Source organism: Fusarium odoratissimum (assembly GCF_000260195.1).
Source record: "Fusarium odoratissimum NRRL 54006 unplaced genomic scaffold supercont1.37, whole genome shotgun sequence".
NCBI classification, from domain to species: Eukaryota; Fungi; Ascomycota; class Sordariomycetes; order Hypocreales; family Nectriaceae; genus Fusarium; species Fusarium odoratissimum.
In genome coordinates this window covers 51,482-70,831 of record NW_022158720.1, presented here as the reverse complement: position 1 = coordinate 70,831, position 19,350 = coordinate 51,482, and the positions used below count along the sequence as shown (strand labels likewise).

Genomic DNA, 19,350 nt, shown 5'->3' with positions numbered 1-19,350 from the left:
GTCTGCAAGACAAAGACTAGAACATGATGTTATATAGTATTCCCTTAGGTTTTGTGTCTATTATATATTTGAAAGATCTGCATAATTTCTCCCATCATAACCAGAGGGATTTCTGCTCTCAATAACCAAGTAAACAAAGACCCAAGACTTTTATAAGACGGCCAGCCGTCATCAGCTGGGTATCATTAGTATTCTATATCCCTTTCCGGTCTATCCTTGATATGCCTTTCCTGCTCAACAGAGCTAAACGCCTTTCAAGCAGCCAATGGCCCTAGGTACACAAATAACAGTTGATGCTTAGTTCATAGGAACCCACTGCATCCTTTCTGCATCGAATCGGTGACTAACCCCTTGTCAGTTCCCATGGACACGCATAGACGTTGCATTGGAAGATCATACTCATGGTAGTCAGTCTTTGACAATGCTCCCTTGCCGTATTCCGAAGCCAGGATCTCCTTGTACCTGTACGGAATCTTGGCTTGAACACCTTCGAAGGTGGTGTCTAATAGAGGAAAGATGTACTTGTCCTGTCACATGAAGCTTTAGCACAAGGCAACAATCATTGCCATATATACGCACCTTGAACTCATGGTCATGCTTGTCGTACATAACCCCAACACCCATCTCATGCCCCGGGTCATACCTCGCTGCAGTGATGTCAATGAAAAGGCCGTTCTGCATATCGATCCATCTTGCATCAATGAAGTTCATGTAATCATCCCTCTCACGATATTTATGATACGGGTTGATCTCCAACTGAAAGAAGCAACCCTCCGGACAACCATCGTACTGGTAGTAGTAGATGGTCATGTTATGATAGGCAGCGAGGAAATACATGTCTGCCTCAGTAACTGAGACATCAGCGTCAAGGTCCCATGGCATGACCTGAGAAATCCTTTCGGTTAGAGAAGAGGGTCTAGACATGTGAAGTTATGGATATCCGTATTCTTACCTTCTTTCCCCACCACCAGCCGAGAAGGGAGCCATGCATTAACCAGGTCTGGACTCCCAGATCTCGAAACGTGGCTAGGTATGTCTGCATGAGGACTTTGATGCCTGCATTCTGAAGCTGTGGCTCGAGGGCTTCACCAAAATATCTCAGATCATAGTGGGGATATTGTCTGAGCGAGCCTTAGTTTTCTGTGTGGCGTTGTGTTGGCTGTTGGTAGGTAACTCACGATGCTTCCCCTGCAAGTCTCGTTAGTCAAAGAAAGACCTTCTCGTTTAGGATACGATGACCAATTCCATTGGGCATAAGGTCCCAAAAAGGTGAACTCACTAAAGTATTTCGGTGGAGGAGCTTCTCTGGTTGGAAGTTTCTGTTCAATCTTTTGCAGGACGTCGGGGACTCCAAAGGCACTAGCGCTGGTGATCCAACCCAGGGCGACGGCAATGATTGCCGATACTCTCATATTAAATCCGTAGTCTGTCTGCCTGGAAGAATGTCACTACACGTGGTCGTTAGGACTCGATGGTCAACGCGTATAGTCAGTTTAGGTTGGTTACGTGGACTGTGTGATGTTTCTGGAGATCTGCAGGGGTAGAGGCTCGCTCGCTCGTAGGCTGGCTCGTAACTTGAAAGGGGGCGTGCGGCAATGACGTTGAGAGAGCCACTGTAACTAAAAGCCAGTGAGGGATTACCTGAATCGAAGCATTAGAGTATCACTTGAGCTAGAAAGTACAAGAGAAAGAGGGTGCGCCGCTTAAGTGTAGAGAATGATTAGATTAAAGTCTGCACGATTCAGTGAGCGTACAAACAATTGTTTGATCTTCCATACTGAGGTGTCCGCGGGGCCCCCGGTTCCAGCACATCCGATGTTAGGTCCGCGTCACCAGCTCAAATCATATCGATAAGACGAACTGTCTCTATCTCTCAATACATCGCAACAATTTATATAAATTATATCAACCTCTTTCTAGGCATCAATGAGGCGCACGTGTCCGGAAATGGATGTAGATGTGGCTTAAAATGCTTCTTCATGCCTTGTAAATGCTGTCGCTGACACTGACGCAAGCTCAAATGCCCCAGACACGTTTTAAGGTTGCCCAGTCTAGACTGCTCGTCTCCACCTCCTCCTCCGTCCATCGCATCGCCAAGCTGAAGCTCAGCTGCCTAAGCTCCCTCATCTTCAACCTCCACTAGCCTTATACCCGGCTACTTGTCATCTTCAACCCCTCCCATCAACCAGCAATTCCACCTCGCATCTCGTATTCTCTTTCTCCAGAGTCGCTCGCCGCAAACACACCAACGGCCGATACCTCCTTTTCCCGCCCTTGACAATGGGCGCGTGGAACGTATGTCTGCGAAACATCATGCATTACCAAAACGACAAACTGACAGCACCATAGCTCTTCCGTGTCCTGGGCGACTTGTCCCACGCCCTCTCCAAATGCATCCTCATCTTCGCTATCCATCGCAATCGAAGCGCTGAGGGCGTCTCCCTCATCACGCAGATCCTCTACGCCCTCGTCTTCTGCACACGTTACCTCGACCTCTTCATCGAGACGGTACCATGGAACATCGTGTTCAAGATCTTCTACATCATCTCGTCTATCTACATCCTTGCTATTATGCAATGGATCTACCCTCGATCGCGTGAGCGTGAGATTGCTTGGAAGATTGGCGCCATCATCCTCGGTGGCTCGTTTGTCTTGTCTCCATTCGTCATGCTCATCTTTGAGAGCCACAAGGGTTTCCGACCTGTATGTTACTGTTGCCTAATAACCTCACCATCACTAACAGCTTCTAGTGGATGTGGGTGTTCTCCCAGATCCTCGAGTCCGTCTGCGTTCTCCCCCAGCTTCTCCTCCTTCGACAAACAACCGTCCCCACCGTTATCGACTCCTTCTACCTCGTCGCTCTCGGCTCCTACCGCGCCCTCTACTGCGTCAACTGGTTCATCCGCGAATTCGAGATCTCCGGCAAGAAGCCCAATACCGTCTCCGTCATCTTCGGCATCATCCAGACTGCCCTATACATCGACTTTGCTTGGGTTTACTACACCCGCCAGCGCGTCAAGCTTCGCGGTGGCGGCATTGTCGACGCCGATGATATGTCCCGCGGATGGCTCCTCCGCCGAATCTTCGGAAAGCGCTTCGAGAACAACGATGATGACGAGGAGAGTGGCCCTGGTGGATTTGAAGATGAGCAAGGTGGCCGACGAGGAGCTCGTCCCAAGTGGGGAGCCCGCGGTATCTCAGTCAGTGCCGATGACGGCGTTCTCGAGCAGGACCGACACAACCGTGACCAGGACGAGTTCGGTGGCCCAGTCGACCCTGACGCCAAGATGCAAGACCCCGATGAGCTTGCGCGAGCACTCGACGATGACGACGATGAGCAAACACCACTGCGACCTGGACAAACAGAAGGCCAGCCCAGCGGTCTTCAAGGCGGCGAGGGTTGGCGCGACTAAGGTACCAAGCTTCCACGCCAAACTACAGCTTACATCACTTTTACGAACGCGAGTATGAACTCGGACGGAGTATGACGGATTGTTTATTTGGAATATCTTGAAAGGGCTACTGCATTGCCATTTTAGTGCGATGTTTGATGTGACGCGTTGCATGGAACTGCGTTAGAAGAGAGGGAGAGTTATTCTGGCCACGATGCGCTAGCAGTGTTTCTAGGGGTATTCATGGGTCAAATTTATGTACATATAGCGGAATTCTCACAATGTCAATCTCAAGTCGACATGAATTGTAATTCGATCACTCTAAGGTCGTGCATGTCACATTTGCGATTTGAATCAAAGAAGGGGTCGATGTGTGGATATCATTCAGGCAATAACCATGCCCATTCCTGCGCTCAAAACCGGTGCAGTTGTGTTGAGACAATCCCATCCCTTTCCACCATCGCCACCATGTCCTCCAAGGACAACCAACGAGCAGCTCCCAACAGTTCGCGCCATCTGACAAGGAATCTTTCCAGTCCTGTCTTTTGCAACTCCCATCAGCAGCATCCCAAGCCGCGAGAATAAAACTCCTATAATAACAAAATACAAAAGCTAAACCGTAGCGAATGGAAAGAAAAAGTCATATACTAGTAATAACATAAACGTCTTGAAACCATAGGGTATTTCCTTCAATGGACGAAGCGCTTCTCGAACTCTGCAAATAGCTTTGGGGTGATTTCATCGCTGCTCATGCCCTCAATCTCGACAAGGACGCCCTTCTGGGCGTAGTGGTTCAGGACAGGCTCGCTGGTCTCTTGGAACTTCTTGTATCGTGCTCTGTAAACTTCCTCGGAATCATCGGGGCGCTGGATTAATCGCTCGCCGGTGACGTCGTCGATTCCGGGGACTCGAGGCGCATTGAAGCTGGTGTTGTAGACTCGGCCCGAAGGCTCGTGGACCCAACGTCCGAGGATTCGCTCGAGAATAACAGATACGGGGGTCTTGAGCGAGACTACGAGATTGATCGGGATAAGCTTGTCGAGAGGGCCGACTTGGGAAGCTGTTCGAGGGAAACCATCGAGAATGAACGAAGCGGATGGGTCGTTGGAGGCCTTGGAAGGACGGTGGCCGTCGAGGAACGGAGCGTTGATGAACGGATCAGAAGCAGCGCTATTGAAAGAAGCCTCCATCGCCGTCGCTTCAGAAGAAAGAGTCATGACGTTCGGACCACCATTCTTCGCAAGCCAGCCTCGAGTGAAGAATTCGTTGGAAATAAGTCGCAGAATAAGGTCATCAGCAACAAGACCACCCGACTTCATCGTATTCTCGACCTTGATGCCTGTCTCATTATTAGCATTCGCCTAGATGCTCCAATTGAGGGGAAATCTACCGAGGGGTGTCCTCTCCTTGACATTCCGACGCAAGAGATCACCAGTACTGATCTGATTGAGCTGAGGAAAGCGAGCGAGCAATCGCTCGCTCTGGGTCCCTTTACCAACGCCAGGTGCACCAAAGAGGATGACGCGAGCGGCCTTGTTCAGGTTCATTCTAGGCGACCTGTAACGATTGAGGCCGTCGCGAGTTGAAACAATTGAGGAAAGTTTAGCGTCGGAACAGAAGGAGAAAAAAGCTGCGCTTCTATGCGATAGATAAAAACAAGGTCGTAGGTGCGGATCCAAAAAGTCGTTCGAGGTTTAATTTCTTGTTGAGGGTCGATGGGACGATACTTTCGGAGATGGCGCGGGGAGATTGTTGAGTTCGGAAAAAAAGCAACGGCGGGGAGAGTGTATAAGAGGATAAAGAGGTTGAGGGAGAGGAAATGATGGAATAAGCAGCCACGGGATTACAAAACAACAGTGAGCGATGGATTTGATTTATAACCAAGAAAGAGGGAACGACGAGATGCGTTGAGTTGAGGTGGATGGGAGCAAGGTTGGAAGTGGGGGCTTATGTAGTGTAGATAGGGCGAGGCAAAGCGCTGTTGGTGTTGAGTCCAAGTCGCAAGCGCGGTACTTCTATCATCGCCTGTAATTCAGTGACGATACAGGTACCGTTCACTGAAGATGGTGTGGACCGTGCGATGGAGCGAACGGTCAGGGTGGGCAGGGACCCAATCTCGAGAAGTCAATCTTGATGGCGGAGTCTATAACCGTGGCTTGCCGTCTTTAACATCTAGACTTTCAACGTCCTATTCTTGGAGTTTTATACAGGTAACTTTATGGAATATGGCTGAACCATTACCGGGACATTTCGGACTCCGGAAGATGTGGCATATGATGAATGGGGTGGTAAGGGAATCGGTGGTTTTGCCTTAAGTCCGGTACGGGGTTCGAGATCGAAACAGAAAACATGGGAAGGGAAGGGGACGGTTAATTATCCCGTGTCATTTCGAGGTGTCATTTGTCGATCTGGGGAATAAATGTGCACCTCCTTCTTGGCGCCGTTGATCCGACACATGCAGCACCATCGCTCAAAGTCCGAGATCGCTGTATACGACCTCGGCAGCACAACACTTCCTCTTGTGCAATCCATATTAGAAGACACTTGAACTCGAGTACAAAGATAGTAAATACTCGAGTCTCTTTTCGTTCTAGAGTGCACCCTAGAAAGAGTTGGCGTTAACGGCATTCCAAGAATGATGCCTAACACGTGTGTTCCTTGCTAACCAATCAAGCTTGCCAGATTTGCGTTCCAAGAACCCCGGATTTTCCAAGACGACGGACGGACACCTCGGCACACGGCATTACAAGCCACTGTACATACCCGTGCAAGCGAGCGTGCCGTCATCGTGGTAACGTCAGCTTTAGGGTAGGATGACAAGTTTCGTAGATGAACATGACGGGGAGTAGAAAGCCTCAAGAAATTATGTTGCTGTATTAAGAATCATTGATCTAAAGTCTCCTAAGTTTACTCTAAAATTGCCTAAAGCGATCCTAAGCTTGCCTAAGCATTTTTTACACTTATGATCGTGGTCTCGAGTTTTACCTCAACATGGGCACGGCTATCATGAGCCCGTGCCCAACCATGATGTAACTGCCTGCCTCTATTATTATTACTGCTCTAATCTATTCAATAGAGAGAAGAGGAAGAAGAAGAAGAAGAATAAACAGGGATCATCACCAGCATTGACGCATATAAGAAGGGTATAGCCGCCCAACTACCGAGGCGGCCCATGTTAGTCCTACTCTCTGGCATGCTTGATCAGGAGCCCCGAAGGCCAATGGGAGAATGGCTCATTCTCGATGAAGCCCATGCAATCAAAAACCGAGAGAGCCGCACATACCATTCCATCTTAACTCTCAGACTTCAGTTCGACAGCTGTCTCATGATGACAGGCACACCACTAGACAACAAGTGGGATGATGGCTATGCTCTTCTAAGTATGCTCCACGGCCATCCAATAACCAGCTTCCTCCCCTTCCAGGCAGCGTTCCTCCAGAGCTTGTCTTCAAGCCCTGACTTCCCTGAAGGCTTCCACAGAGAGAGATATATCCAGATGCTCGACGCCTGCAGCCTTCGTCGACCACAGACCACAATCGAACAGGAGTTCCCAATGCTTGGTCGAAAACGCATTGTAACTTTCGCTCTCGACCCTGAGGATCGAAGGCGGTCCAATGACGCCTACAACATGTTCAAGAAGTCCAGAAAACCCGGTAGCAGGGGTGGAAAGCTTGCGGGCTGGAAGTATCTTGTACAGGCCCAGCAGTATGCTTGCCATCTTATGCTGGTTGAGCTCAAGTTTGAGAGGGCAGCCCTGGCAAGAGCCATGTGCCTCAACGAGGCCATGGACACGATCGAGGAAGGCGACCAAGCAGCGACAGATCAGCTCGTCCAGAACTGCAGCTCGAGTACAATGGGCGGCTAGGTCCCATCAAAAGGCATTTTATCATCAAGAAGGCTTTTAAGGCTACGCCTCCACAAGTCATGCTTACCAGCAGGGCCACTAGATAACAGGACCTCAATCCCCCCAGTGATTCAACGTCGTCATCCACCGCGGGCCGTGGTGCAACTGCCCCCAAGGGCTCCGGATTTCTTCAATCCTGGACGTTAAAAATTCTTAGGTAAGTTTATGATAACTTAGGGTAATTTAGGATAAACTTAGAAGGCTATTTGATGAGTTTATTTTCGTCCCCGAGGCCGACCAAGCGGTCGTGCCGTCATGAACAAGAGTGTCAGTGATGCCAGTCATCAAGACGGACAGCGGACGGAGCGCACCAACGGCAAAGAAGGTTCCCTACCTCTCAAGCCTCGATGATATTGAGGACTCCGGAGTTGTAATCAAGGATGCGGGACGATAATGCGGAGCGGAGCGGCGCGGCGGCGGTAAGTTGCGGTGCGGGTGCGGCTAGACTTGACCAAAACTCCGTTGTTGTCAAGTGTAGGCGCACATACCACGCCAACGAGTCCGATTAAGCTTAATTTTGAGCTTCTTCCTTATCAGATTAACAACCACTTCGTTGAACTTCTCACTCATTGTACGCCCAGGCATTCCACTATTGGTGATGACATTGTGAAACAGGCAATGGTGACTTTGATGCTCAGCATTATAGAGAAATGACATGTTAAAAACAACATCACGTTTCACAATTGCCGTGCATGTCTCCCGAACATCTTAGATAATCGTGGGGTGTTACACCCATACGATCAGCGGAATTATATCCCCATTGACTAACAAACCATCGGGATGTGGACCACCAACCTCACAGCTAACAATTCTCTCTGCATCTATTCCTCCAGCAATGTAAACCTCACGCCTGAACGATTCCCGGATGTTATCCGACAACTCAGTCTTGGCAGACGAGTACACCCACTACCGGTGACACCTCCATCGTATAAGCACCCAGACATTCGGTACAAGACGCATGGTTCTTGACCGTCATGGGATTTGCATTCTGCTAAAAGGGCCGAAAACTTATATGGGCTCCCCGCATGTTTAAACGGTTTAGAGCCTGCGCCGTCCCCAGATTATCCCCGCGTTGGACCTCTGCATCATGAGAATCACGGCGTTTTTAGTCATGAACCACCAGGTTTTTCATCGGCCTATTTTCTTGGCATTACGGAGACGGGTCTTCTCATCTGGTCTTCTCATTCGGCCAGCTCTGTCGGAATGAGTTGCGATTGGGTCGGACCAGTGCCCATAGCTGGGTTTTATAAGTTCCGGACTTGACTTATAGCTCCCGAATGCTCGATACTTTGTGCTGTGAGGTTAGACTGAGAGAAGCAAGGGTTGGAAAGGTCGGTCCGAATGAAGATGATGATGATGGAGTTTGCGATGGCCAAGATGGTGAGAGTGTAAGTGAATGACCTCGGGTCTGCTAAAACTTCGGGATATGGAGAGACGTTGACGAAGAGTGAGTGTATATAAGATGAAGTGATCGGCCGGATGTTTGTATAGAGCCAGTCGATTCACAGACTCGGATTTCTATCTACCTCTCTTCTACAACTTCACCATGTGGTCAAGTCTTCTCCTTCTGGGAGGCGTGTCTTTGAGCATAGCCAACCCAATTGTTCGACAAGATGCCAACCCTCCCTACAGAAACAAGACTCTATGTCTTGACAAGCGTGTTGATGACCTCATGTCCCGCATGTCCCTTGAGGACAAGGCAGGTCAGATGTTCCACGGCCGTACCGTGGTGGTCAACAACACCTTTGACGAGACCATCGAGGAGTTTGTCACCGGCAAGCGTATCACTCACTACGTCCTCAGCGGTGGTGTGAATGATGTTCGAGGTGTTGCAAACTGGTACAATAAGCTCCAGAGACTCTCACAGAGCACGCCCCTGGGCATCCCAAGTGAGTAGCCTTGGACGTTATTAACTCCTAAGCATACTGATGACCTGTTAGTCACAATAAGCAGCGATCCACAGCACGGATGGACCGATGAGAATGCTGTCAGCGTTGTGGCACAGGGTTTCTCTCGATGGACTGAGCCTCTTGGTCTCGCTGCACTGCGATCCCCAGAGCTGGTCCGTCAGTTCGCTGAGATCGCACGTGAGGAGTACGTCGCTGTTGGCATTCGACAGGCACTACATCCTCAAGTCGATCTAGCTACTGAGCCACGCTGGGGCCGTATCACCGGCACCATGGGAGAAGATGCCAACCTCACCAGTGCCTTGATGGTTGAGTACATCAAGGGTCTTCAGGGCGACAAGATCGGTCCCAACTCTGTTATTGCGACCACCAAGCATTTCCCCGGCGGTGGTCCAATGGAGGATGGAGAGGACTCTCACTTTCCCTGGGTAAGTAATAATCCTTCTAATGGTAGAACAATTGCTGACAGTGAGGTGTAGGGCAAGAACCAGACCTACCCTGGTAACAACCGAGACTACCACTTGATCCCCTTCAAGGCCGCCATCGCAGCTGGTACTCGTCAAATGATGCCCTACTACTCTCGTCCCATCAATACGTCGTGGGAAGAAGTTGCCTTTGGCTTCAACAAGGGTGTAGTCAACGATCTCCTCAAGAAAGAGCTTGGCTTCGACGGCATTGTTGTTACCGACTGGGGTATCGTGACTACCCGATTCTGGGGTCTTGAAGACCAGACTGAGCTTGAGCGCGCTCGTCGTGTTCTCGAAGCTGGATGCGATATCTTTGGTGGCGAGACCAAGCCTGAGCTTATCATTGAACTTGTCAACAAGGGTCTCATTTCAGAGGCTCGAATTGACGAGTCTGTTCGCAAGCTTATGAAGGAGAAGTTTGAGCTGGGTCTTTTCGATAACCCCTTCGTTGATGTCGACAAGGCTGAGCGCATTGCTGGAAACGACTACTTCAGCCGTCTTGGAAACGAGACACAGCGCCGTGCATTCACTCTTCTCACCAACAAGGATGACGTCCTCCCTCTTCCTCTGTCCGCTCTCAACGCCAAGTTCTACATTGAGGGAATCGAGCCCGAAGTCATGGAATCCCGCAATCTCAGCGTTGTCGAGAACCCTGAGGACGCAGACTATGCCTTCCTCCGCCTTGCCTCACCATTCAAGCCCACCACAGCGCCCGGTCTTCCCGCCATGATTAACAACGGCAGCCTTGAGTTCAACACGACCGAAAAGGCTCGCCAAGCCAAGATCTACGCGACACTCCCAACTGTCGTGGACATCAGACTCAACCGACCAGCCGCAGTACCTGAAGTCGCTGAGCAGGCTGTTGCGCTGTTCGGTAGCTACGGTAGCAGCCACGATGCATTCTTGGATGTTGTTTTTGGAACAGACGGTTGGGGTCCTGAGGGAAGACTGCCTTTTGATCTGCCTGTGTCTCAGGAGGCTGCCGAGGTTCAGAAAGAGGACATTCCGTTCGATGTGGAGGCCTTGTTTAAGTTTGGCCATGGATTGAGGTATAAGGATACGTGTGACAGTTCATAGTTGGTATTCATGAGATGAAATGATGGTGAGATGATTTGTAATGCCATAGCTTTACTTGATAAAGGGGCTGTAATTAAAATGAGCTGTTTGCGTATACATGATTGTTTGATGATGCATTGATGTCTGAATAGTGACAGTGAAGGCTGTGTTTTAGTAGTAGTGGTACACCTTGGTGCAAGCTGCAAACATTTTCTTAGTAGTTAAATGATAGATATCACTCTGACCATTAATTGACCTTGTGTTTGTCAAGAACAAGTCAATAACGCATCAGACTCAAGCCACGTCTGGCCGTAAACGCGGAGTGAGACTGTCTTGGCTAATGAATGCAGGTTAAATGGCCCGGAAATACTGAAACCAATCAAACGTAAAAGGAAACAGTTCAAAGCGTCTGAGCCTATGTTTCATGATCTCCGAGGTGACTGGCCAATGCTGACCTGCCAACTCAGACTGTAACTCAAGTAAATGAGGCCCTTTCTACTGCCAATATCTACAGACCACATCACAGCACATATACTCGGCTAAACATTGCGGTAAATTCGAGCATCTCCAGCAAACACAGAGCGGAGATAAGAGCGGGCTTTATCCATTGTTGAGACCTGTCACATGCAGGGGAGGGGGACTTGAAAGAACTTCTCGCTCTCTCTCCCAACAAAAGGATACACTCGGCACTACCGGACATCACGTGACGTACTGTTTCTTCTAGATTCTGTTGACGCAAGCCCCCTGTAAATCGCAAGCAGAGGACAGGGATTGGATGCATTCGCTGTAAGCCCTGCCGGAACAATAGAGGGCCCGTCCCGAATGCGGCGAACCCCGGTCGGCGGGAAGACGGAGCTAGCCTGCTCTGCGCTCATCCATTGATCCAATCCCATCACCACGAGTACTGCTATTCCATTATTGTACGGCTTGTTAGGTACTCTACTGTACATCACCACACCCTTTCGCCATTAGCGGGCTCTTGGAGAATCTCGACTTTGCATCCACTCCGTCCCTTTTCTTCATTATCTCCGACTTCAACTTATCTCACTCTCTTCTGTTCTGCTGTACCATTTTGGACCCTTGATATCGATACGTTGCGCCGAGATTACGAAATTATACTCTACACCCTATCCGCCACATCTGATCCTCCCTCTACTTCCTACTTCTGCTCGCAATGAGCGCTTCCTCCAATGTCGCTCGCCGGGCGGTTGCCCGGAACCCTTTGATGGGCAATGGTGAGCATCGCCTTTTTGATGAGGTGTCGTTTACGTCCCCTGCTAACTCTCACCGAAGCCCGAGCTCTCTCACGGGGTGTTACTCCTGCCCTCCTCGGTCGCCACGTCAGTCGTAACGTCAAAGTCCCTGCCATTGCTCTGTTGATCCCTCGATCGATGAGTACCGATCATCACCGACACGACCCCAGTTCTTCTGGCCCGCCCCCGGGATTCAATGCCGAGCAGGCTAAGAAGCCGCTTCCCAAGGATTCCGCAGGCTCTGTTGTTGCTAAGAAGGAGGACAAGAAGCTCGACTCGAACCCCAAGGACGCTGCTGTATTGAAGCCCGCCGATGCCTCTGCCGCAGCCAAGGCTGATACAGAAGTTGTGGCCACCAAGGAGGGTGTGATGGAGAAAGGTGATGCTGCTCAAAAGGCCAAGGAGGAGAAGAAACTTACTCTCTGGGAGAAGGTCAAGAAGGAGGCTCACCACTACTGGGATGGGTCTAAGCTGCTCGCCGCTGAGGTCAAGATCAGCTGGCGGTTGGCCCTCAAGATGGCTGCCGGATACGAGCTCACCCGACGTGAGAACAAGCAACTTCAGCGAACAGTCCAGGATCTTGGTCGTTTAGTGCCCTTCTCCGTCTTCATTATCGTTCCTCTGGGTGAGGCACTTCTGCCTCTTGCCCTCAAGCTCTTCCCCAACATGCTCCCCAGCACATTCGAGGGACAAAAGTCAAAGGAGGCCAAGGCCACACTCCTCCGATCCACACGCAAGGAAGTCAGCCAATTCTTAAGACAAACACTCGGCGAGTCTGGCTTGCCAGTGAGTCAAGCAACAACACAAAAAGAGGAGTTCTCCAACTTCTTCCGCAAAGTTCGCGCCACTGGTGAGACACCCACAGCCGAGGACGTTATCAAGGTCTGCAAGGTCTTCCGCGATGATTTGACCCTCGACAACTTGTCACGACCTCAGCTCGTTTCCATGTGCAAGTATATGAACCTTAACACATTCGGTACCGACATGATGCTCCGATATCAGATTCGCCACCGTATGCGACAGATCAAGCGCGACGACAAGGCCATCAGCTACGAGGGTGTTGACAGTCTGACCGTTGCCGAGCTCCAGGCTGCTTGTGCTGCTCGTGGTATCCGAACACACAGTGTCTCACCCGCCCGCATGCGAGCGGACCTTCAAACTTGGCTCGATCTCCGACTCAAGGAGGGTGTTCCCTCAACACTTCTCGTTCTGAGCAACGCCTATATGTACGGCCAAGGTTCAGGTGAGGGTTACAACCAGATTGAGGCTCTCATCGGTGTCATGTCTGCCATTCCCGAGGAGCTGTACCACGAGATCGAGCTTGAGGTGCACAGTGCTGAGGGTGCTGCCACTAACAAGCAGCGACTCGAGGTTATCAAGGAGCAGCAGGATCTCATTGAGGACGAGGCGGAGCAGGACCAGGCTAGTCAAAGCTCCGGTTTCGCCACTCCCCGAGACACAGACGATATCGATGAGAAGGAGGAGAGATTGGCCCAGGCCCAAGCCGAGGGTCTCGGCAAGAAGCAAGTTAGCGAGATGGTCGAGGCCGAGATGGAGTTGGCCAAGGCTGCTGAGTCTGCTGCATCACTAGAGCGGGAGATTCACGCCAGCTCTGGGGCCTCTAAGGAGCAGAAGTAGAAGGGAGGAAAGTGAAGTGAGCCCGAGGCTCAATGTACCATGACTTGGTGTGTGTGTTTTTCATATGTATGACTGTATGGATTGGTATGGCATCAAGGCGGGATGGGAATAAGGCGCTGTGCTGCTGTATCAAAAACTGGCCCCCGACATTTGAGAGGACCGAAGATTAAGTATTACTTGTTTGGGATAGACCACTCTCGACGGGAAGCAATAGATTCCACTGAATGATTTTATTTGTATATATAATTGATTTGCCATAAACACTTGCAATTTTGAGTTGACTTATTTCCGAGTGATGTTCTGTCGATGCCTTTGGGACGAGGACCCTTGGACTTGGCTGAGCTGCGTCATCGTCTTTGCTAATGTAGATCCTGGTAGAGGGATACCTGTGAAGGTGATGACGAGGAATCACTACGGCCACCAAATATGAGTGAATGCATTTGAGAAATGTCCCATAAAGGAATGAGTAGATTTAGAAGAGTCTCATCCAGTTTCTATAATCCTAGACATAGAAAATGTGGTGATATTCTAGAATCACTGCCCTCGTAGAAGCCCCTCTCTATCTTACAGCGGTCCCTGCGCCACCCCAGCTCCCCACGTCCTAACCTCTACCACTTAACTTAGCACCACCAAGCTTCAAGTCGAACCAACTCCCGCCAACTCCGCCCACTTTCAATCAACGTCACCTCACTATCCTTCCTCTCCAACCGCCTCACATCGCTACAACATCAATCCTCCACCTGACCCTGATCGAAAGCTCGCACTGCCATCTTACACATTGGCACCGCAATGACGGCCATGGAACAGCAACAAGACGACTTCTCCAACGTCTCGTGGAGTGAACACGTCCACGACCAGACATCCCGCACTGTTCCTCCCGCGGAAGAACCAGGCCATGATATGAATGCGCCCGGGACGGGTCTAGAGATAGATGCTCCGTCGCTGGGGAATGAGGTGTTGGAGTGTACTGTTGGAACGCCCATCAAGGAAAATGACGGTACCAAGGATGCTTTTGTCTCGTATCTCATCACCACACACGTACGTACCCTCAACCACCCTATCATGCGCTCATACTGACCATTGTAGTCGACATTCTCTGCCTTCCAGCGCTCAACTACAACTGTCCGCCGTCGCTTCACAGACTTCGTATTCCTCTACAAACAACTCACCCGCGAGTATCCCGCCGCTGCCGTACCCCCTCTGCCCGACAAGCAACGCATGGAATATGTCCGCGGCGACCGCTTCGGCTCTGACTTTACCGCCCGTCGCGCCCACTCCCTCCAGCGCTTCCTGAACCGACTCTCTCTCCACCCTACGCTGCGCCGCGCTCCGATCCTGCATACGTTCCTCGAGAGCCCCGACTGGAATGCTACCATGCGCAGTCGTGGTGCGCGAGGTAGCTCTGCTAGTGATCCTGGATCTGCGGGGGTATTTGATAACTTTGCTGATACCTTTATCAATGCTTTTACCAAGCTGCATCGCCCGGATCGTCGGTTCCTTGAGGTCAAGGAGAAGAGCGATAAGCTTGATGATGACCTTGGACATATCGAGAAGGTTATTGCTAGGGTTGCCAGGCGAGAGACGGACTTGGAGGTGGACTTGCGAGATCTCGCAGAGCAGTTCCAGAAGCTCATCCCCCTTGAACCCCATGTCGAACCCGCAGTTCACGGCTTCTCCGCTTCCATCGAAGACACAGCGACTCACCTACGGAAACTCAAAGACGTCACCGACCAAGACTACCTGGGCTCCTTGCGCGACATGCAAGCCTACTCCATCGCCCTCAAAAATCTCCTCAAAGCCCGCGAGCAGAAACAGCTCGACTACGAACAACTCACGGAATATCTCAACAAATCCACCACGGAGCGCGACACCCTGCAGTCGGGACATCATGGCGGTTCCGGCGCCGGAAGCTTTCTGCGCGCCAAGATCGAAGACGTGCGCGGCGTAGACCACGAGCAAGCACGTCGCGAGCGCACGCGCAAGCTGGAACTCCGCGTCGAAGAGCTGACCCACGAGGTTGAGAGTGCTCGCAAAACGAGCGACATGTTTGATGATGAGGTTGTCAAGGAGGTGGCTGACTTTGAGCGCATCAAGAGGATTGAGATGAAGAGTCAGCTGGGCGGTCTTGCGGATGCGCATATTGAGTTTTATGGTGAGGTTGCTAGTATTTGGGAAAAGTACGTTCAGGAGATGGAGAAAGAGGGGATCGTGAGTGCGTAGAGGGAAGCGGGGATTGAAGTTCTATTCGGCGTTTATTAGGATATGGCGTTTGGGCTGCTGCTTAGATGATGGCGACGAGGACTCGACTAAAGTAGCTCGTCTAGAAGAAAGACATTCATGGCAATAGCAAAGTCGGTAATCGTGAACAAGGGCCTCGAGAATAAATATCGCTACGAACAATTGGGGTCTGATGCAAGAATCACCACATGTTTCAATATTGACATTTTGTACCAAACGCCATCCAAGGTCTATTGACAAAAGCACAATATACCAACATAGATAAGACAAATCACATAAAACTCCGCCTATCCATGCAAAAAAGCACCCAAATGGCTTGCTACGATGCCAAATCATGTATCAACGTCCGCCCAATGGTCTCGTCTCACCCTTCTCATCATCACTACTCTCTTCCTCACTCTCCTCATCGCTGTCACTGTCTTCTCCCACAGCATAATGCTGTGTATCATCACCAGCCAATCTATCACGAGATTGCTCACGATCATCTCTGTAGTCTTCAAACTGCTCATCATCGCTGCCCTCGGCAAAAGCATCGTACAACTCTCCGCCACGAGTCCTGCGGGCCTTACCGCCGGCGGCCTTTTCGCCGGCTCGAAGACCCTCAGCCTCTTCTTCGTCGATGAGTTCGAATTCGTAGTTGTTGTGGGAGGTGTTGCGGAGACGACGGCGACGGGCGATCCAGAAGTAGATACCAAGGCCGATGCAGAAGGCTGCGATGAGACCGACTGCGCCATAGATCCAGACCTGTGCTGTCTTGGAGGCGCCGAAGGTGGGGAGCCAAGAGACCCAGGATGATGAAGCTGTAGTCGATTCCTCGGCAGACTCTTGGGTGCTTGAGGGCTCTTCCTCGTCGGTGCCGGTAGGTCGAGCGGGCTTGTTGGGTCGTTCAGGGTGATCGGTAGGATGTTCGATGAGAGTAGGCTTGGTAGCAGGAGGAGCTGAGGTTGTAGAAGCAGCAATTGTTGTGGTAGAAACAATCTTATCGTGGTCCTTGTCGTCGTCTGCGTTAGGCATGGGTAATAGAGTTGCCTTGTCTGCATCAATAGCTTCACCCCATAGCTTCAGGCGCCAGTCGGTAAAGCTGCCCTTGAATGAGTTCTTCTCAGTGTCACGGACAATGATGGTCCACTTGCCGACACCACTTTCACCCCTACATAAAGTTAGAATGAGCAGATCAAGTGTAACAGGAATACATACCAGTGAGCAACACTCATAAAAGTCCAATCGATATATCCCTCCTCCTTGGCATCGCCTCGTCGGGCGACCGCAAGATGGCTGACCACATTGTCAGGGCTGATCAAGTCAACGCTTAGGTCACCACGTCGAGTGTGCTCGACGTTCATAGTAACAGTGATGTGCTCAACACGAGCGAGGTTGGAGCCCTTGAGCATGTCCTCAGTAACTTCAAGCGTTACACTCAAACCATCTCGACCCTCAGGGATCGACTTCTTGACATGAACCCAAGGAGAGAAATACCATGACTGTGGCTTGACCAGCGGCCAATCCTTGGCTCTCTCGACCAAAGCCCAAGAGTCAATCTTTCCATAACCGAAGACGTGGCTGAACTTCTTGCCAATCGTGGTATTCTGCTGGTTGGACTCGTCACCTTCAATCGGGATGGCCGTGTCCATGGCGATGTATTGCAAGTCTCTCCATGTGAGCTCGGGGCGAACCTGAAGCGCCAGAGCAAAAATACCAGCTGCAAGTGGCGCGGCAGCAGATGTACCACCGTGAGCCTTGTAACAGCTGTTCTTTCCGACATCGGTTGTGTGCTGAATGAGTTAGTGAACGCTCTAGACAAAGGCAATGTTGAACCTACAATAGCATCCCCGCTTCCACTACTATATGTAACAACCAATTGAGCAGAGCACTCTTCGGCGTAGTAGGGATGAAGCCCAGTTCGGTCAACAGCACCAATGGTAATGCTGTAGATCGAGTTGGTGTATCCATCGAAGTTGCAGTTGTCGCCTTGACCGGCACCATTACCACTGGCAAAAACGTAGATGGAACCAAGGCCACGACGTCCTTTTTGAATCGCCTTGAGCATAGCTCTTCGAATCACTACATCGGGCGCCTCCATGGTTTGACCATCATCAGACGGACCCCATGAGCAAGAGTAGATATGGTTGTCGTCGTATTTGTACATCATAGCTTCCGCTTCGTCGGCATCGCTGATGAGCTTACTAAGAATCCGAAGGCCGGCGACCTTGGAATCATATGCGACACCGATGCCGCAGACATCGTTGCGAGCAGCTGCCACTTCACCAGCGCAGCGTGTACCGTGTCGGTCCTCGTCCAAAACAGGGGCAGGTTCGGGATCGTTGTCGTTGAAATCCCAAGAGCCAGCGGCGAAATAGTTGGGCTTCAGATCATCGCTATGCATATCGAGACCGTCGTCAATCACGGCCACAGTAACGTTCTTTCCGGTAATACCATCCAGCCAAAGGCCAGTGACATTGACATCGTGGCCGACTTGAGTGGGGTTCAATAGATGCCACTGCTCCTTGAAGATGGGGTCTTGGATGTCCAGCTCCTTCATGATTGACGCCTGGTATTTGCTCATCAGGTCTCGAGCTTCGACCGGTGATTCGCGGCGGCCCAGTTGGGAGACATAGCCTTTTGGCGGTGGAGGGATCTCTCGCTTGAACAGGTGTTGTCGTGCTTGTTGCTTCTTTGACAAAAGAATACCATCAACTGGATCAGAGCCTCCCAGATCTCGCTTCCTTCTCTTTCTCTCTGTTATTTCTCGCTTCACAATGTCGTGTTCGGCCTTGCGGGCGCGGAAAACATGATGGTCGTCGAGCGAACCAAGCTGGCCCTCGTGGGCAAATCCGAGTCGACTAGCGACTTGGTCGGGCGTCGTTGTCGTATCGAGGTGCAGAACATAATAATCGTTTAATGCGTAATCTCGTGCCGGTCTGGAGCCATGAGCCAAAGCCGTGAAGCCGGCGAGGCCTAACAGCGAAGCAATCTTCATGATGCGAAAGGAAAAGAAACCTTGCAGCGCAAGGGGAGGTGCGAGAGGTCGAGAAGCTGTTTAACACATCCAGAGAAGCGCTATCGATCGGAACGAGAACTGGAGCAAACGGAGATATTAGCTTCGATGTTGAGAGAGCGAAGATTGAATGGCGGCGACAGCGACAGGAGTTGCCACGCAGAGATGTGTATTCGTGGTGGCTAAAGGGATCAAGAATGCAAAGCAATGCTGCTAGTAGCGTAAATTGTTGGCGCAGGTCGCATAGCTTATGCTGGTTGGGGAGAACGGTTTCTTATTATCGTACCTCGAAAATGCAACACAGTCGATCAAGGTTTTTGGGGAAGCTAGGATGTTTGGAAAAAGGTTTAAGGAGGGAACAAAGAGATGGGGTTGGGATGCTCTCGTGGTGATGCGTGGCCTCGAGCGCTACCGGGGAGGTACCGCCCAAAGTTCCTGACAAAAATAGGGGACCTGCACTGGAGCCGCTGGTGGTGCGTGGCCTAGAAGGGGGCCCGGCG

At 51.0% G+C, this 19,350-nt stretch overlaps 8 protein-coding genes across 11 annotated transcripts; 5 read left to right on the top strand and 3 right to left on the bottom strand.

Annotated features, from left to right (window-relative positions):
• Positions 1-2: 2 nt before the first annotated feature.
• FOIG_13920 (uncharacterized protein) lies at positions 3-1,983 on the bottom strand. Of its 3 annotated transcripts, none has more exons than XM_031215096.1 (6): positions 1,280-1,983; positions 1,179-1,188; positions 953-1,121; positions 580-885; positions 400-527; positions 3-343 (listed from the first exon to the last, which is right to left on the bottom strand). In XM_031215096.1, exons 1-6 carry the CDS (start codon positions 1,410-1,412, stop codon positions 298-300), a joined length of 792 nt encoding a protein of 263 aa, XP_031055122.1. In that variant the 5' UTR covers positions 1,413-1,983; the 3' UTR covers positions 3-297. The 3 variants fall into 3 exon arrangements, with proteins under 3 accessions (XP_031055122.1, XP_031055121.1, XP_031055120.1); XM_031215095.1 differs by having other exon boundaries at positions 3-527; positions 1,280-1,448; positions 1,507-1,983; XM_031215094.1 differs by having other exon boundaries at positions 3-527.
• Positions 1,093-5,294, top strand: FOIG_13919 (uncharacterized protein). Of its 2 annotated transcripts, XM_031215092.1 has the most exons (3): positions 1,093-2,295; positions 2,350-2,703; positions 2,751-5,294. In XM_031215092.1, exons 1-3 carry the CDS (start codon positions 2,281-2,283, stop codon positions 3,411-3,413), a joined length of 1,032 nt encoding a protein of 343 aa, XP_031055118.1. In that variant the 5' UTR covers positions 1,093-2,280; the 3' UTR covers positions 3,414-5,294. The 2 variants fall into 2 exon arrangements, with proteins under 2 accessions (XP_031055118.1, XP_031055119.1); XM_031215093.1 differs by lacking the exon at positions 1,093-2,295 and having other exon boundaries at positions 2,313-2,703; positions 2,751-3,807.
• Positions 2,681-5,588, bottom strand: FOIG_13918 (adenylate kinase). Its single transcript, XM_031215091.1, has 2 exons — positions 4,783-5,588; positions 2,681-4,731 (listed from the first exon to the last, which is right to left on the bottom strand). The coding sequence occupies exons 1-2, from the start codon at positions 4,937-4,939 to the stop codon at positions 4,082-4,084; spliced, it is 807 nt and encodes a 268-aa protein (XP_031055117.1). The 5' UTR covers positions 4,940-5,588; the 3' UTR covers positions 2,681-4,081.
• A 976-nt stretch (positions 5,589-6,564) lies between these two features.
• On the top strand, positions 6,565-7,257 carry FOIG_13917 (uncharacterized protein; the record flags this gene model as incomplete). Its single annotated transcript, XM_031215090.1, has 1 exon — positions 6,565-7,257. The coding sequence occupies one exon, from the start codon at positions 6,565-6,567 to the stop codon at positions 7,255-7,257; it is 693 nt and encodes a 230-aa protein (XP_031055116.1).
• A 1,478-nt stretch (positions 7,258-8,735) lies between these two features.
• FOIG_13916 (uncharacterized protein) lies at positions 8,736-11,339 on the top strand. The gene is made up of 3 exons (XM_031215089.1): positions 8,736-9,185; positions 9,237-9,631; positions 9,683-11,339. The coding sequence occupies exons 1-3, from the start codon at positions 8,843-8,845 to the stop codon at positions 10,745-10,747; spliced, it is 1,803 nt and encodes a 600-aa protein (XP_031055115.1). The 5' UTR covers positions 8,736-8,842; the 3' UTR covers positions 10,748-11,339.
• A 183-nt stretch (positions 11,340-11,522) lies between these two features.
• FOIG_13915 (uncharacterized protein) lies at positions 11,523-13,910 on the top strand. Its single transcript, XM_031215088.1, has 2 exons — positions 11,523-11,961; positions 12,020-13,910. The coding sequence occupies exons 1-2, from the start codon at positions 11,901-11,903 to the stop codon at positions 13,615-13,617; spliced, it is 1,659 nt and encodes a 552-aa protein (XP_031055114.1). The 5' UTR covers positions 11,523-11,900; the 3' UTR covers positions 13,618-13,910.
• Positions 13,911-14,168: 258 nt separating this feature from the next.
• On the top strand, positions 14,169-17,233 carry FOIG_13914 (sorting nexin-4). Its single transcript, XM_031215087.1, has 2 exons — positions 14,169-14,655; positions 14,704-17,233. The coding sequence occupies exons 1-2, from the start codon at positions 14,407-14,409 to the stop codon at positions 15,835-15,837; spliced, it is 1,383 nt and encodes a 460-aa protein (XP_031055113.1). The 5' UTR covers positions 14,169-14,406; the 3' UTR covers positions 15,838-17,233.
• Positions 16,195-18,832, bottom strand: FOIG_13913 (uncharacterized protein; the record flags this gene model as incomplete). The annotated part of the gene is made up of 3 exons (XM_031215086.1): positions 16,195-17,005; positions 17,053-17,627; positions 17,675-18,832. The coding sequence occupies 3 exons, from the start codon at positions 18,830-18,832 to the stop codon at positions 16,195-16,197; spliced, it is 2,544 nt and encodes an 847-aa protein (XP_031055112.1).
• Between the last annotated feature and the right edge of the window lie 518 nt (positions 18,833-19,350).